Source organism: Tribolium castaneum, chromosome 6 (assembly GCF_031307605.1).
Source record: "Tribolium castaneum strain GA2 chromosome 6, icTriCast1.1, whole genome shotgun sequence".
Taxonomy (NCBI): domain Eukaryota; kingdom Metazoa; phylum Arthropoda; class Insecta; order Coleoptera; family Tenebrionidae; genus Tribolium; species Tribolium castaneum.
The window spans coordinates 2175120-2189074 of record NC_087399.1 but is presented as its reverse complement, the minus strand read 5'-3'; the positions used below and the strand labels follow the sequence as shown (position 1 = coordinate 2189074).

Sequence of the window (13955 nt, the reverse complement as noted above, 5' to 3'; positions counted from 1 at the left end):
CAAAAAATTTGTAATAAGTAAAAAAATCATAATTCAAAAACAAACGGTCATAGGTCAAAATGGTTTTTGGATTTGGTTTCTTGATAACATATATTTTAAAACTCTTTTAATGAAATAGCCAAAAATACGAAATTTCATAATAATAATTGAATAATTTTTAATAAAAAAATAATAATTTAATAACAAACGACCATAAGTCAGTACGATTTTTGTATTTGACTTTTTAAGACAATTTTACATAAAATATCATTAATTTCAAAACGCGTTTAGCGAAATAATCAAAAATAAAATTTTTCATAATTTTAATCAAATAGTTTTTTAATAAAAAAATATAATTTAAAAACTAGGGGTCATAGAGCAAAACAGTTTTCAAATTTGTTTTTTTAAGACGATTTTGCATAAGGTAACATAGATTTCGCCGTAGTCCAAGTAAAATAATCAAAAATAAAAATTTTCATAATTTTAATCAAAAAATTTTTAATTAAAAAAAAGTAATAATTCATTAACAAACCACCATAGGTCAAACGGTTTTTGTATTTGGCTTCTTGAGACAATTTTACATAAGAAATTATAAAGTCCGAAACGCTCCACATATATAGTGTGAAATATTTTTTTAATATAATTTTAATAAAATTATTTTTAATAAAAAAATTTATAATTGGAAAACAAACGGTCATTGGTCAAATCGGTTGTCAAATTTAGCATTTTAAGACAACTTTAAATAGGTTATCATAAATTCCGAAACGCTTCGAGTAAAACAATTAAAAATAAAAATTTTCAAAATTTTAATCATAAAATAAAAGACAAAAAAATCATAATTTAACAAAAATTGATCTTAGACCCAAACTGTTTTTGTAGTTGAATTCTTTAAAATATTTTACATAAAATTTCATAGATTCTCGGTAAAACAGTCAAAAATACGATTTTTTATAATTTTAATCATATCATTTTTAATAAAAAAATTATAACTCAAAACAGTCTTAGATCGAAATGCTTTCCGAATTTAAATTTTGTAGATGATTTTACGTAAGATTTTGGTTTCTTGTGAAACAGTAAAAAAATTTTAATCAAATAATTTTTAATAATTATTTTCATTGCCTAGTGGCTAGTACCTCCAAAATTTCTCTTCCAGTAGAAAAAATTGCAAGGATTAAATAAATAAAACAACAAGTTCTTGGCTAAACTTTATTAAAATTTAAACGACTCGCTCTTATTCAACAACGACTTAATCTTAAACGAATCCTGGAACAACAAAACACTACTATCCTCCCGAATCCTGGCCGCCCTACAACTCCCAATCAAACTCCCACTTTGCTTATCTTCCCGCTTCCTGTGACACACATCTCTCACTCCTGCACTCTCCTCCTTGGGAGTATATTTCTCCGACTTTGGAGCAACTTTATGCGACTGTGGCAAGGTATTTGACCACTTTTTTGACGATTTTTTAATCGATTGCATCGTCTGAACCACCTCCATGATCTCACAGCGATCCTCCTGAGGCAAACTTGAGGCCGCCTGCTGGAACATCTGAAAAAAATACAAATCAAAAATAAATAAATAAATAAATAAATAAATGAATAAATGAATAAATGTATAAATGAATACATGAATAAATGAATAAATGAATAAATGAATAAATGAATAAATGAATAAATGAATAAATGAATAAATGAATAAATAAATAAATGAATGACTAAATAAATAAAAAAATAAATAAATAAATGAATAAATGACTAAATGAATAAATAAATAAATAAATGAATAAATGAATAAATGAATAAATGAATAAATGACTAAATGAATAAATAAATGTCTAAATAAATAAATAAATAAATATATGAATAAATAAATAAATAAATAAATGAATAAATGAATGAATAAATAAATGAATAAATGAATAAATGAATAAATGACTAAATGAATAAATGAATAAATGAATAAATAAATAAATAAATAAATGAATGAATGAATAAATGAATAAATGAATAAATAAATAAATAAATAAATGAATAAATGAATAAATGAATAAATGAATAAATGAATAAATAAATAAATAAATAAATGAATAAATGAATAAATAAATAAATGACTAAATGAATAAATGAATGACTAAATAAATAAATAAATAAATATATGAATAAATAAATAAATAAATAAATGAATAAATGAATGAATAAATAAATGAATAAATGAATAAATAAATAAATGAATAAATAAATAAATGAATGACTAAATAAATAAAAAAATAAATAAATAAATGAATATATGAATAAATAAATAAATAAATAAATAAATAAATAAATGAATAAATAAATAAATAAATAAATAAATAAATAAATGAATAAATGAATAAATATGTAAATAAATAAATAAATAAATAAATGAATAAATGAATGAATATATGAATAAATAAATAAATAAATAAATGAATAAATGAATGAATAAATAAATATATGAATAAATGAATAAATGAATAAAAAAATAAATAAATAAATAAATAAATGAATAAATAAATAAATGAGTAAATAAATAAATAAATAAATAAATAAATGAATAAATGAATAAATGAATAAATGAATAAATAAATAAATGAATAAATGAATAAATAAATAAATGAATAAATGAACAAATGAATAAATGAATAAATAAGTAAATAAATAAATAAATAAATAAATGACCCACGTTTAATTTTTGCATCGACTGGAGGGACTTTAAAATATCGCCATAACCGCGGTGTTGTCCCTTCCGGTTGGATTCATTCAGAACCAGAGTCAAAGGACTTGAAAATTTCAACACATCGTGCTGAGGAGTAGCTTCGGGGAAATCATCCCGAAATTCTAAAACCCAAAACTATTTCCATGACTCGACTAATTCTCAACTCACTTTGGCTCAAAATCGTGCTAAAATAATTACGATTGGCTGGTAACGTGTGCTGTTTTTTCTTATCTTGCTCCTCCTCCGTTGATTTATTGCGCTGATAAGAGGGTAGTGATAAGATGTGTCGGTAGACTTTTCCCCTCCCAGTCACGAAAACCACCCTTAAGGTGTTTTTCTCGACCATTTTCAACATAGAACGCGCCCATAGCCAGTTTTTGTTAACCGCGTCTATTAACCCTTCCGCTGGGGTTATTTTCCCGGAATTAACCAATTTGGCGAAAAAACCCAAAGCTGTGACTTCGTCACGGTTCATTCTTTGTTTGATGAAATCTAAATGCCAGGAGATGGAGTGAGAGGAAGCGAAAAGTGTTTGTAAGTAAGGGCGCAAAATCGGGGCTAAGTAACGCTTGTTGTGGTCCATGGCTCGGTAAAGCCACTTAAGTATCACTTTGACTAAGCTTAAGTCGTCCTCGAATGTTAAGTGTGAGGATTCTTTGTCCTTGCGGATTGAGTCGACTAATTTGGAGGTGTAGGAGTTGAATTGGGCTTTGATTTTTGGACGGTTTTTCACAGGGGGGTTATTTTGACTTGATAAGTACTTGTCACGGGCCTGGTCCATGATGGTCACCAGGAGGTAAATCACGTCCTCTAGGTGACTTTCCTCAATGGTTGACTCTACTTTGATTGCCGAGTCATCGGCCATGTAAGTATCGCTCTGGAAAATCAAATTATAATTTAATGAAATTATAATTTTTCCAAAATCCTTAACACAAAAAAAACAAATTGACAAATAATTTCTTATTTTTTCATAAATTGAAGCAAATTTTTTATTAAGGATAGCATTTCTTGTATTTATTAATGAATATTATTACCAAAAATTTACAAAATTAGAGCATAATTGAGAATTTTTTTCTAACTAGCGATTTTTTTAACGATATCTAGCCGTATAATTTAACAGGATAAGACCAATAATTAAAAAACGAGATTGTTGTGAAAGTAACAAATTTTTTTAAATATCGTAAAACTGACTCTCACTGAGAAATAAGTTAAACCGAACAAAATAAGGTAAAAAATTAAACTTGGAACATTTTTCTGCAACTTTCTGCATCAATTAAAATATTAGAATAAATTTTATTATTATGATTTCTGGAACATATTCAACAGATAATAAACAATTCTGTATAAATTAAAAAAATTTGTCGTTAAAGAATAAGTTTAGTCAAATAATAAAACATGTCAAAAAATATACAAATTTGCAAATCTGCAACTTTCTGCCTACACTAACAATTTTTTATAAAACAATTTTTGTTTAAATCGAACAAAATCATACAAAAAAAATTGTAATTCAAAATTCAAAAAGTCGGCGTCCATGAACAATCGTAACCAAAAATTGAAACATATAAATAATAAATTTGAATTATATATTTATTAATAAAATTTTATTCAAATTGTGCAAATAAACCTTTGCCCAAATAAAAATTATTTTAATTAGATAACTAACCTGTGTATTTTACCAAAAATTTACCCCAAATTAAAACTACAAATACGGCAGCAAAAAGAAACTACAAACAACTCGGCAAATATTATAGGGAAACACTGCAGAAATTAGTGACAGTAAAAATGTAGACAAATATTTTAATAAATACACACTAAACCAAAAGTAACAAAAATTCAATTCTTTTTTATAAATCATTTTTCAAAAAAATCCGGATTTCTAGCATTTTGCTAATCCAAAATTTTAATAAATAGCGTAAATTTTTTGCTGACAGGCAAATTAAAATTTTCTGTTTCAAATAAACCAAATTTTTTAATAGTTGTTTGCTAATTTGGCGTGTTTTTTTTGCTAAAAACCAATTTTATTTTATTTTAATTTTAAGAATTTTCAATTTTTTTTGTTTAATATTAACGTCATAGTTTTAAAAATTCATAATTTTTTAGATTAATAAACTTTGGTCATTTTGAGACGTCGTAGAAAACAGTTTGACCAAGTCCCGAAAATTTTAGTAATGAGCTCAGAAGGCAACTTTAAGCATTAAATTTAAAAAAAAAGTACTGGCTTAAAACCAATATTTTTAATTAGAAGTCAATTTTAGAGCAAACTTTTTTGCCAAAAAAATGCCGTAGTAAGATGCCATTAAAAAATGTTTTAATAACCGCCTCAAAAAGTAAATAGAATTTCAAAAATATTTTTTTTAATTACTTGATGTACTAATTACTTTTTGTTTCATAATAGTCTGTTTTTGTTAAACATTTGATAAATAAATTTGTTTCGAGTAGCGATGAAGTTTTATTGAAAACAATTTCAAATATAATTTTATGCATGTTTTCAATTTTTGAGTATCTTTTATGCATATTTTGCTTAAAAATTAAGCTTATTTTAGTGTTTCTATCCGTAATTTTTGTTCAAAATCTGATGACATTTCTAATGCCATTCGTTTGTAAGTAATGACGTCATTTTTAATCAGTGCTTTAGAAAGAGCACATTTTTATTTAAAAATAAAAAATAAAACAAAAAAAAAATACAAAATACGCTAATCTTTATTTTTTCGTTTTTAATTTATTTTTAGTTTAATTTTGATAGTCAATATTTTTAGCTAATTTTACGAAAAGTATGTATTCACATTTATTAAAACATTGTTTCTATTCCATTGACCATTATCTCAATAATTAACATTTTGTAAACACTTTGTTTTTGTATTTAAATTGTTGATACTGATTATCTATCTATCAAAAAAATAATAAACAGTTTATTATGTTCAAAATTTCACTCTACTGTATATATTTTTAATTGTATTGTATTTTTATTGTTTTTAATTTTATTATTTTATTTTTTTTTATTTTTTAATTATTTTAATTCGGCGTTTAAATGATTGAAAGCAAGATTTTTATCAGACAAAGGTAGCACACAGTATTTTTTTTGTGTTTTATAATTTTACGTACCGCCAAAATTGCTTGCTTGACGTTGAGCAAATTGTGCAGAAGCAACCCAATATATTCCAGCTGCCGCCCTGTATATTCAGTATAGGCAACCTCGTAGCTTTTGGACCCTCTGAAGCAAAACCGCCTTGCCCTTGTACCACTCGGTGGCAAAAGACTATCAATCAAATCCTTCCACTTGTAAAGTAACAAAGTTTCGCTCTCTTGCGCCATAATCACTTTACTAAACCCTTGATCGTCACGTGTTGACATTAAAGCCTCGTCAAACAACCGGATAATGTAAGACTTGACATTGTTTGCCTCTATCACGTAGTCGTCCTCACACAAATGTCCGGGATTCACCAACAAATTCGACTTTTTGAAAAAATAGTTAGCGTAGTTTTGCTCGCGCAAAATCTCGATGGTTTTGTCCAAAATTTTGAGGACGTGTGTGGAGAGGTACATCGGGGACCAGTCCAAAAGGTCGTCGGAGGGAGTGGTTGAGGTCTCCTCAAGCCGTTTGAGGAGCATTGTCAGGAAAATGTAGCGGTTGAGGATTTTGTAAGATGATTGTTTTTTCATTTGGCGAATTTTGGCGATTTCGTCCAAAGCATCGAATAAAACGTCAAGGATTGTTCGGACGGTGCTGTTAGGGCCGTAATGGTTCAAAATTGTGTCCTGGGCCGCTGGGAGCCGGATTTGCCAGGCGGAGGACTGCACTCCGAACCCAATTAAGTACATCCCCTAAAAAATGGACGTGAAATTGGGAAAAAATTGACGAAAATATTTAAATCTATATTTTTGGTTTTAGTACAGAGTCATTCATATCTAACCTAACCGTTTTTATAATTTTTTTTGAATTTTTGAATTTTTTTAGATTTGATCTACCTAATTTTTTTTCAAAAATCGATGTCTTCACTTTTTTTTTGGTTATTATTTTTGATTATTAAGGCCCGTTTTTACAAAATCGAGTTAATTTTGAGTTAAATAGAAACTTCAAGTTACTCAAAAAGTGTATAATGTATAATGTATAATGTATGATATATAACATATCATATATAATATATAATATATAATATATAATATATAATATATAATATATAATATATAATATATAATATATAATATATAATATATAATATATAATATATAATATATAATATATAATATATAATATATAATATATAATATATAATATATAATATATAAAATATTTTTTATATATAAATTTTTGAATTTTTTTAGATTTGATCTATCTAATTTTTTTTCAAAAATCAATGTCTTCACATTTTTTTGGTTATTATTTTTGATTATTAAGGTCCGTTTTTACAAAATCGAGTTAATTTTGAGTTAAATATAAACTTCAAGTTACTCAAAAAGTATATAATGTATAATGTATGATATATAACATATCATATATAATATATAATATATAATATATAATATATAATATATAATATATAATATATAATATATAATATATAATATATAATATATAATATATAATATATAATATATAATATATAATATATAATATATAATATATAATATATAATATATAATATATAATATATAATATATAATATATAATATATAATATATAAAATATTTTTTATATATTATATATTATAAAAAACGCAAATTTAGAACAATTAATAAACTTTTTTAAAGTTTTTTTGTGCAGTAAAAATTTCGAAGTTTATTTATTACTTCGTTTTGACTTATTTTTGACTTAAGTTTTATATGAACCACTCTGTATGAGACAAATAAGTACAGTTTGGGCCGCCTGGTGGTACAAAAGACAGTCGGTATGTCCCAGAGTAACCCTTGAGGGAAAATCGGTGGTCGAAGGCCAAGAATCGACCCCAATCCCTATCAAAATGCGCACATCTATGGTGATGTTGGCCAAAGCCGGTGATAAAAACTCGACTTTAATCCGGGCGCCTCCGGGTTCGTCCACGATGGCCAACCGGAAATCTCTCGGGTCCGGAAACCGTGGCACGTTTCCGGAAGGTCCATAAAACACGTGTCGGTTACTTGGTATTTTCAAAATTTGGTAAAGTGTGTTTGCATCGACGATTTTTCCGGGGGTTGCACAAAGAATGGATTCGTCGATGTTCAAGGGAGAGTTTGGAGACTCACTGGCTGAGGCTTGGGCCAAGAGTTCGACCAGTTTGGCCTGGACTTTGTCACTGGAAAATTGGAGTTAATGCTGAGTTTGGGCGAAGAAGTGTTGACAAAAAGAAAAACTTTAGCAGATTACGAAAATTTTTGAAGTGATTTTATATTTTTTTACCGCAACTTTTGCTAAAATCGGTCGAAACTAATTAGATTCGATTTAGTTTAGTGATTTTTTGGTTTGCTTATACCTATATTAAAGTTAAAATTACAAAATTTTAACCAAATTTTGCTCGAAAGCGACCTAAATAAGCAAAAAAAAAACAACTTTATTTTTGGTCTGATTTGGTAGATTTTTGACTTGTTAGACAAAATTTAGCAAAATAATTGCGATTTTGGCTGAATAAAGCCTCAGAACTTACAAGAAAAATAAAATAAGTTAGTTTTGGACATAAATTAAAGATTTTTGAAATTAGGCTTTAGCGTAATCTTAAAAAAATTGACAAACTAAATTTAAAAAAATTAAAAACAACTTCGTGGTTCTCAACTCTAATTTTTTATTTTATTAAGCCACATTTCACAAACAGTTTTTAAATAAAATGAATTTAAATTTTATTGTAAAAGTTAAAATAATACTCTTTTAACCAAATTTTTTTTAGTTTTTTGACTATTTTTGACAAAAATTTATTCATGGACCTCCTAAATATGTAAAAATACAATATTTGGTTTGTTTTAGTAAATTTTTGGCATATTTTAAACAAAATTTTGCGATTCTGGTTGAATATAAAGTCGTAGAATATACAAAAATAAGTAAAAATAAGTTTATTTCGAACATAATTTGGAGATTTTTAACACTTTTTTTAGCGCAATCTCACAATATAAATGAAGAAATGAATATAAAAAAATAAATAAAAAAACATAGTGTTTCCCAATTTTAAATTTTTTGACTCATCTCTCAATTTTTTTAAAGAGTTAATTAAATGAAACAGACATTTTTTTATTTGTGACTTATTTTGAACAAAATCTTGCAAACTAGTTTGCGTTTAAAACTTAACAAAAAAAAGTAAAATTGACATGAGTTTAGACATAATTTTGAGATTTTTATAATTGGCAAGCTCAGAAATAATCGAGAAATTAAATGTTAAAAAAATTTAAAACAACATCGCACTTCCCAACCTCGAATTTTTTTATTAATTTTCCAAATTTTCTCCTAAAGACGAGTTAATTAATAAATAAAATAGACAAAATTTTATAAATTGAAGTTTATTTTTTTATTTTTGAGTGTCTTTGGGTAAATATTTTGTAAAGTAAATGCTTTAAAAACAAACTAAATATAGCAAAAACTATTAAAAAAAATAAGATTTAGTGCATTTTATAAAATAGTTGCTTTTTCTCAAAACTCATAAAAAAGTTAAATACTTTGAGTTAATTTGGTACGGTTTTAGAGCAACCTCACAAAAAAATTAAATTCAAATTCTAAAAAAAAACAAAAATTATAAATTTCCTTTCAAATTCAAGTACAACAGACATAAAAAACATTCCCAAATAATCTCAAATTAAGCAAGAAAAGCTAAAATAATTCTATTTGTAACCTAATTTAGTAAATTTTCAGCTTAGAGTTTTTGGGTTTTTAGCTGAAAAATGTGGAACATTCGTAGAAGAAGATAAAAATAATGCGATTTTTGAGTAAATTTTTATGATATTTCAATCTTCGTTAGTAAAGATTTATACGATTTATTTCAAAAACTCGCTTAATTGTAGAGTTTTTCGATTTATTTTTGTCGATTATTTTCTCATTTCTATTAAAGTTTTTTTTTAAATAAACTAATGTGAACGAAACATATTAAAATAACATCTATTTTGATCAAATTATGCGATGTTTAAATGAATTTATAAAAAGTTAACAATATTTTCCGATTATTTCGATAAATATTTACTTTTAAACATTTTTTTAGTTTTTATATATTTTTTTTAATTTTCAAATATACTATATTTTTGCTCCCGAATCTAGTGAAATTTCCCAGACCTGGCAACACTGAAACATTTTTGTGCTTTACCGGCGTAAAAATCCAGCCGAATTGGCGCAATCCCCCCACATTTTGATCGCAGTTGTGTGGAGGCGCAGCCTTGCATAAGCTGGAGGATAATCAGGATCGGCTTCAATAATGGAATACCGAGGTTTAGGGTCACTTTCATACAGAGTTGGGGTCGAAAGCGAGTCAATTCTGAGTATATACTCCAAGTTAGTTGAGGGCAAATTCTAAAAAAATCAGTAAAAAAATACGCTTTAAAAATCAAAATAAAAAAATACTCCAGTGAGTCTGTCATGGTTGGCAATCAAAAACTTGGACGCAAATCTCGTGTCCAAAATCCCCGCACAGCACACGAGCCTCTGGACCAGCCTCTCCGTCACAGACCTGGCCAGCAGGAGCGCCTTGTCCGCACTTTGCCCGATTTTCTCCTGGAGCCGTTTCTGGAAGATGTAGTTCAAGTTCTGGAGCTGCTCGGGACAGAATCTCAGTTTGGCGGTTGGCAGAATTGCTTCTTCCAGTTTTCGCACTTTGGCACACCTTTCAGTTCGATTTCGTCTTTTGAACATCGTTTATTAGCACTGGCACAGCGATTCGTGCTTCCGGACTATAATGGTGTCATTATTGCCCCCACTTCACTTCCTATATTATTATTGTACGAAGCGGAAATGCCCTTTATTGTGTTGCACGCGTTTTGTTCGACGATTCTCTCGTGAATTTCGAGCGATTGTTGTTTCGATTAATTATTTTGACTTTTTTCAATTTAGATCTATTAAGAAGGCACGGGATTAAACGTGCGAAATGCGCAATAACCTACTTAAAAAAGTCAAAGAACTCGCTGGGGTAACGCGCCCTCAGCCCCCGATGGGTTGTTATTATTGCAATTGGCGCAATATTGATTGGAATGAAGCGGAAACAAATCAAGTAAATAGTTTGGCATTGCGGAAGTCGCAGGTCAGAGATAAAGGAGTCGTTGACAGTGGAATGGAATAAAATTCAACCGAATTAAGTTAATTAACTCGCTCTGAACTCTGTTTTTCGCGTCTCGGCCCCAACTTGGAGATTCGTGTAATTGAGTTGTAATTTTCGTAATTTTTTTAATATTGTCGTTGGAAGTTGGAAGGTTCGTTCGATAACTTTTTAATTTCTTAATTCAGTTTGGAGGACGGAAGTTGAAGGATTGTGCTAGAGATCAATAACAAAGATTTATTAAAACTGGGTTTAAATTGTATGAGAATAAGCTTTCATTAACATACCAAGTGCGAAGTTAAACACTTTTGTTAACTTTTTTTTATTATTTTTTATTTTCTCAATTACGGCTAAACCATTCGATAAAGTGAAACTGTTTTGATCCACACCTATGCAAAATGATCCGGGGAATCGATTGGCATCGAGAGGATTGCCAAATTCCCAATAGTTTTTTATTTATGAATTTTTCAAAATTTTACCAATTATCGCATTTAGCAGCAATTTGCTCGAAAACTATTAGTCGGAGAACAATAATCTTTTTTGAAAAAAATAGATAAAGTAAAGAGCTTTCCAAATAATAACTTCATGAGGTTATCTCTAATAGTTCCGGAGCTATTGCTCGAGAAATGTTCCGGGTACCTAAAACCGATAAAAACTTCAACGAAAATTGAAAAAATCAAACATCAAAAAATCGAACATTTGGACTTTTTGTGGATTTTTAACAACTTGAATGGGTTGTAAAGACATGTAGAAGTCCATAAAAATTTGCTGGAGTGAGTTAAAAAAAATTGTTTTTTCATATTTATGAAGGTATTTGCCATGACCATTAATTTTTTTTTATTTTCTCAATTACGGCTAAACTATTCTAAAAAGTGGAACTGTTTTAATCCATACCCGTGCAAAATGATCCGGGGAATCGATTGGCATCGAGAAAATTGCCAAATTTCCAATAGTTTTTTAGTTATGAATTTTTTAAAATTTTACCAATTTTGCATTTATCAGCAATTTGCTCGAAAACTATTAGTCGGAGAACAATAATCTTTTTTGAAAAAAATAGATAACTTAAAGAGCTTTCCAACGATAATACACTTAATGGGCTTATCTCTAATAGTTCCGGAGCTATTGCTCGAGAAATGTTCCGGGTACCCAAAACCGACAAAAATTGCGACGAAAACTGAAAAAATCAAACATCAAAAAATCGAACATTTGGACATTTTGTGGACTTTTAACAACTTTTGTGGGTTGCTAAGACATGTAGAAGTCCATAAAAATTTGCTGGAGTTAGTTAAAAAAAAATTTTTTTTTACCTCTTTGAAGGTAAGTAGTGTAGTACTCAGGAAATTTGAGCAAAAAAAATCGAAAATTTTAAATTGCGTAAAAAATTAGTATAATAAAGAAAAAAAGCCGCTGAATCCAATGGAACAAACCGCACTGCTCTACGACTTTTGGTTTTTGAGTTATGAATTTTTTTAATGAATAAAATTTTTCACTATGACAAATGGCCACCCTAAATTTAGGCAAAAAATTTTAAATTTTTAATTCTTGTGAAAAATTGATATAATATGTAAAATTAGCCGTAGAATTCAATCGAACAAACCGCAATGCTCTACGACTTTTAGTTTTTTTTTAAGAATTTTTTTAAGTAAAAACTTTGATCGCCTCTGTAGCCGGAACCGTTGCCCCGAGCGGCTCCGGGTTTAGTCGAAAAAATAGATAAAATTAAGCGCTATCAGATGGTTTTTTGTTCGTTGCTCTAAGTCTTACAGTTTCCGAGAAAAACGCAAAAAAAGGTTTCCATTTTCACTTTTTTTCAATTTTCAATCGCCAATTACGGCGAAACTATTAAAGATATCGAGAAACGGAACAATGAAGGATAACCGGAATAGAAAACTCTACAAAATGGCATAGGACTCAAAGCAATATCTCGCAAAAAAATTTTCAATTTTCAAACGCCGATTACGGCCAAACTAAAAGAGCTAGAAGAAAACGGTTTGTTCCATCGTAAAGAAAACATCAAAATCTATAAGATAGAATCGGTTTCATTTGATTTTGAGACACTTTAAAAATTGGCCGATTTTAAGGGGGGGTGTTAACTTTTTTTTAATTTTTTTTATTTTTTCATTTACGGCTAAACTATTTTAAAAAGTAAAACTGTTTTAATCCATATCTATACAAAATGATCCGGAAAATCGATTGGCATCGAGAAAATTGTCAAATTCCCAACAGTTTTTTAGTTATTAATTTTTTAAAATTTTACCAATTTTTGCATTTATCTGCAATTTTCTCGAAAACTATTAGTCGGAGAACAATAAACTTTTTTGAAAAAAATAGACAATTTAAAAGCTTTCCAACGATAATAAACTTTATACGGTTATCTCTAATAGTTCCGGAGTTATTGCTCAATAAATGTTCCGAGTCCCAAAAATCGACAAAAATTTCTCAGAAAATAAAAAAATCAAACTTTAAAAAATCGATACAATTATCTTTTTGGTACTTTTAGGAATTCGGGAGGGTTCATAAAAAGTCCATAAACTTCGTGAAAGCGTCGAATTTTAAAAATTATAATTTTTTTATTTTTGAGATAAAAAGTTTTAAAACAAAATATCAGTAGAAAATTTCAATTTTCAAACGCCAATTATCTTATTCTTTTTTTATTTAAATTTACAATTATTAAGCTATTTGTTCAATCATTATTTAAGGTAATGTTTTTAATTTTTGAGAAATACGGAAAACTAAGCCAAAAATATTGTGTTTAGAACTTGTCAGTTTTTCCAATAATTTTTAGTGTGTGTTTGTGTTTTTTTTAATTTAACGTCAGGGTGTGGAAAATGTCTGCTATTTTTACGTTGCCTAATCCTATTTTCATTAATGGATCATTATTACCAAGGGCTAAAAATAAAACTTGGCAATAACACCACTTATCCGATGAAACATTTTTAAATAATTAAAACTCAATCATCTTATCTCTAAAATTCAGGATGTTTTTAACGCTTTATTATTGAATTTTCTCGAAAACATTTCTTGTTTACACCACTTATTCTTTCA

General features: G+C 27.7%; 1 protein-coding gene across 1 annotated transcript; it reads right to left on the bottom strand.

Annotated features, from left to right (window-relative positions):
- Positions 1-1171: 1171 nt before the first annotated feature.
- LOC103314106 (hypothetical protein) lies at positions 1172-10676 on the bottom strand. Its single transcript, XM_008199094.3, has 7 exons — positions 10223-10676; positions 9969-10171; positions 7568-7985; positions 5818-6537; positions 2884-3592; positions 2683-2837; positions 1172-1527 (listed from the first exon to the last, which is right to left on the bottom strand). Exons 1-7 carry the CDS (start codon positions 10508-10510, stop codon positions 1189-1191), a joined length of 2832 nt encoding a protein of 943 aa, XP_008197316.2. The 5' UTR covers positions 10511-10676; the 3' UTR covers positions 1172-1188.
- Positions 10677-13955: the final 3279 nt, after the last annotated feature.

Coding starts and splice junctions, on each gene's coding strand:
- LOC103314106 (XM_008199094.3), bottom strand. CDS start 10,510: ATGTTCAAAAGACGAAATCGAACTGAAAGGTGTGCCAAAGTGCGAAAA. Junction 7,986..9,968: donor TCGGCTGGATTTTTACGCCG/GTAAAGCACAAA, acceptor CCAATTTTCCAG/TGACAAAGTCCAGGCCAAAC. Junction 2,838..2,883: donor TAGCACGATTTTGAGCCAAA/GTGAGTTGAGAA, acceptor TTTGGGTTTTAG/AATTTCGGGATGATTTCCCC.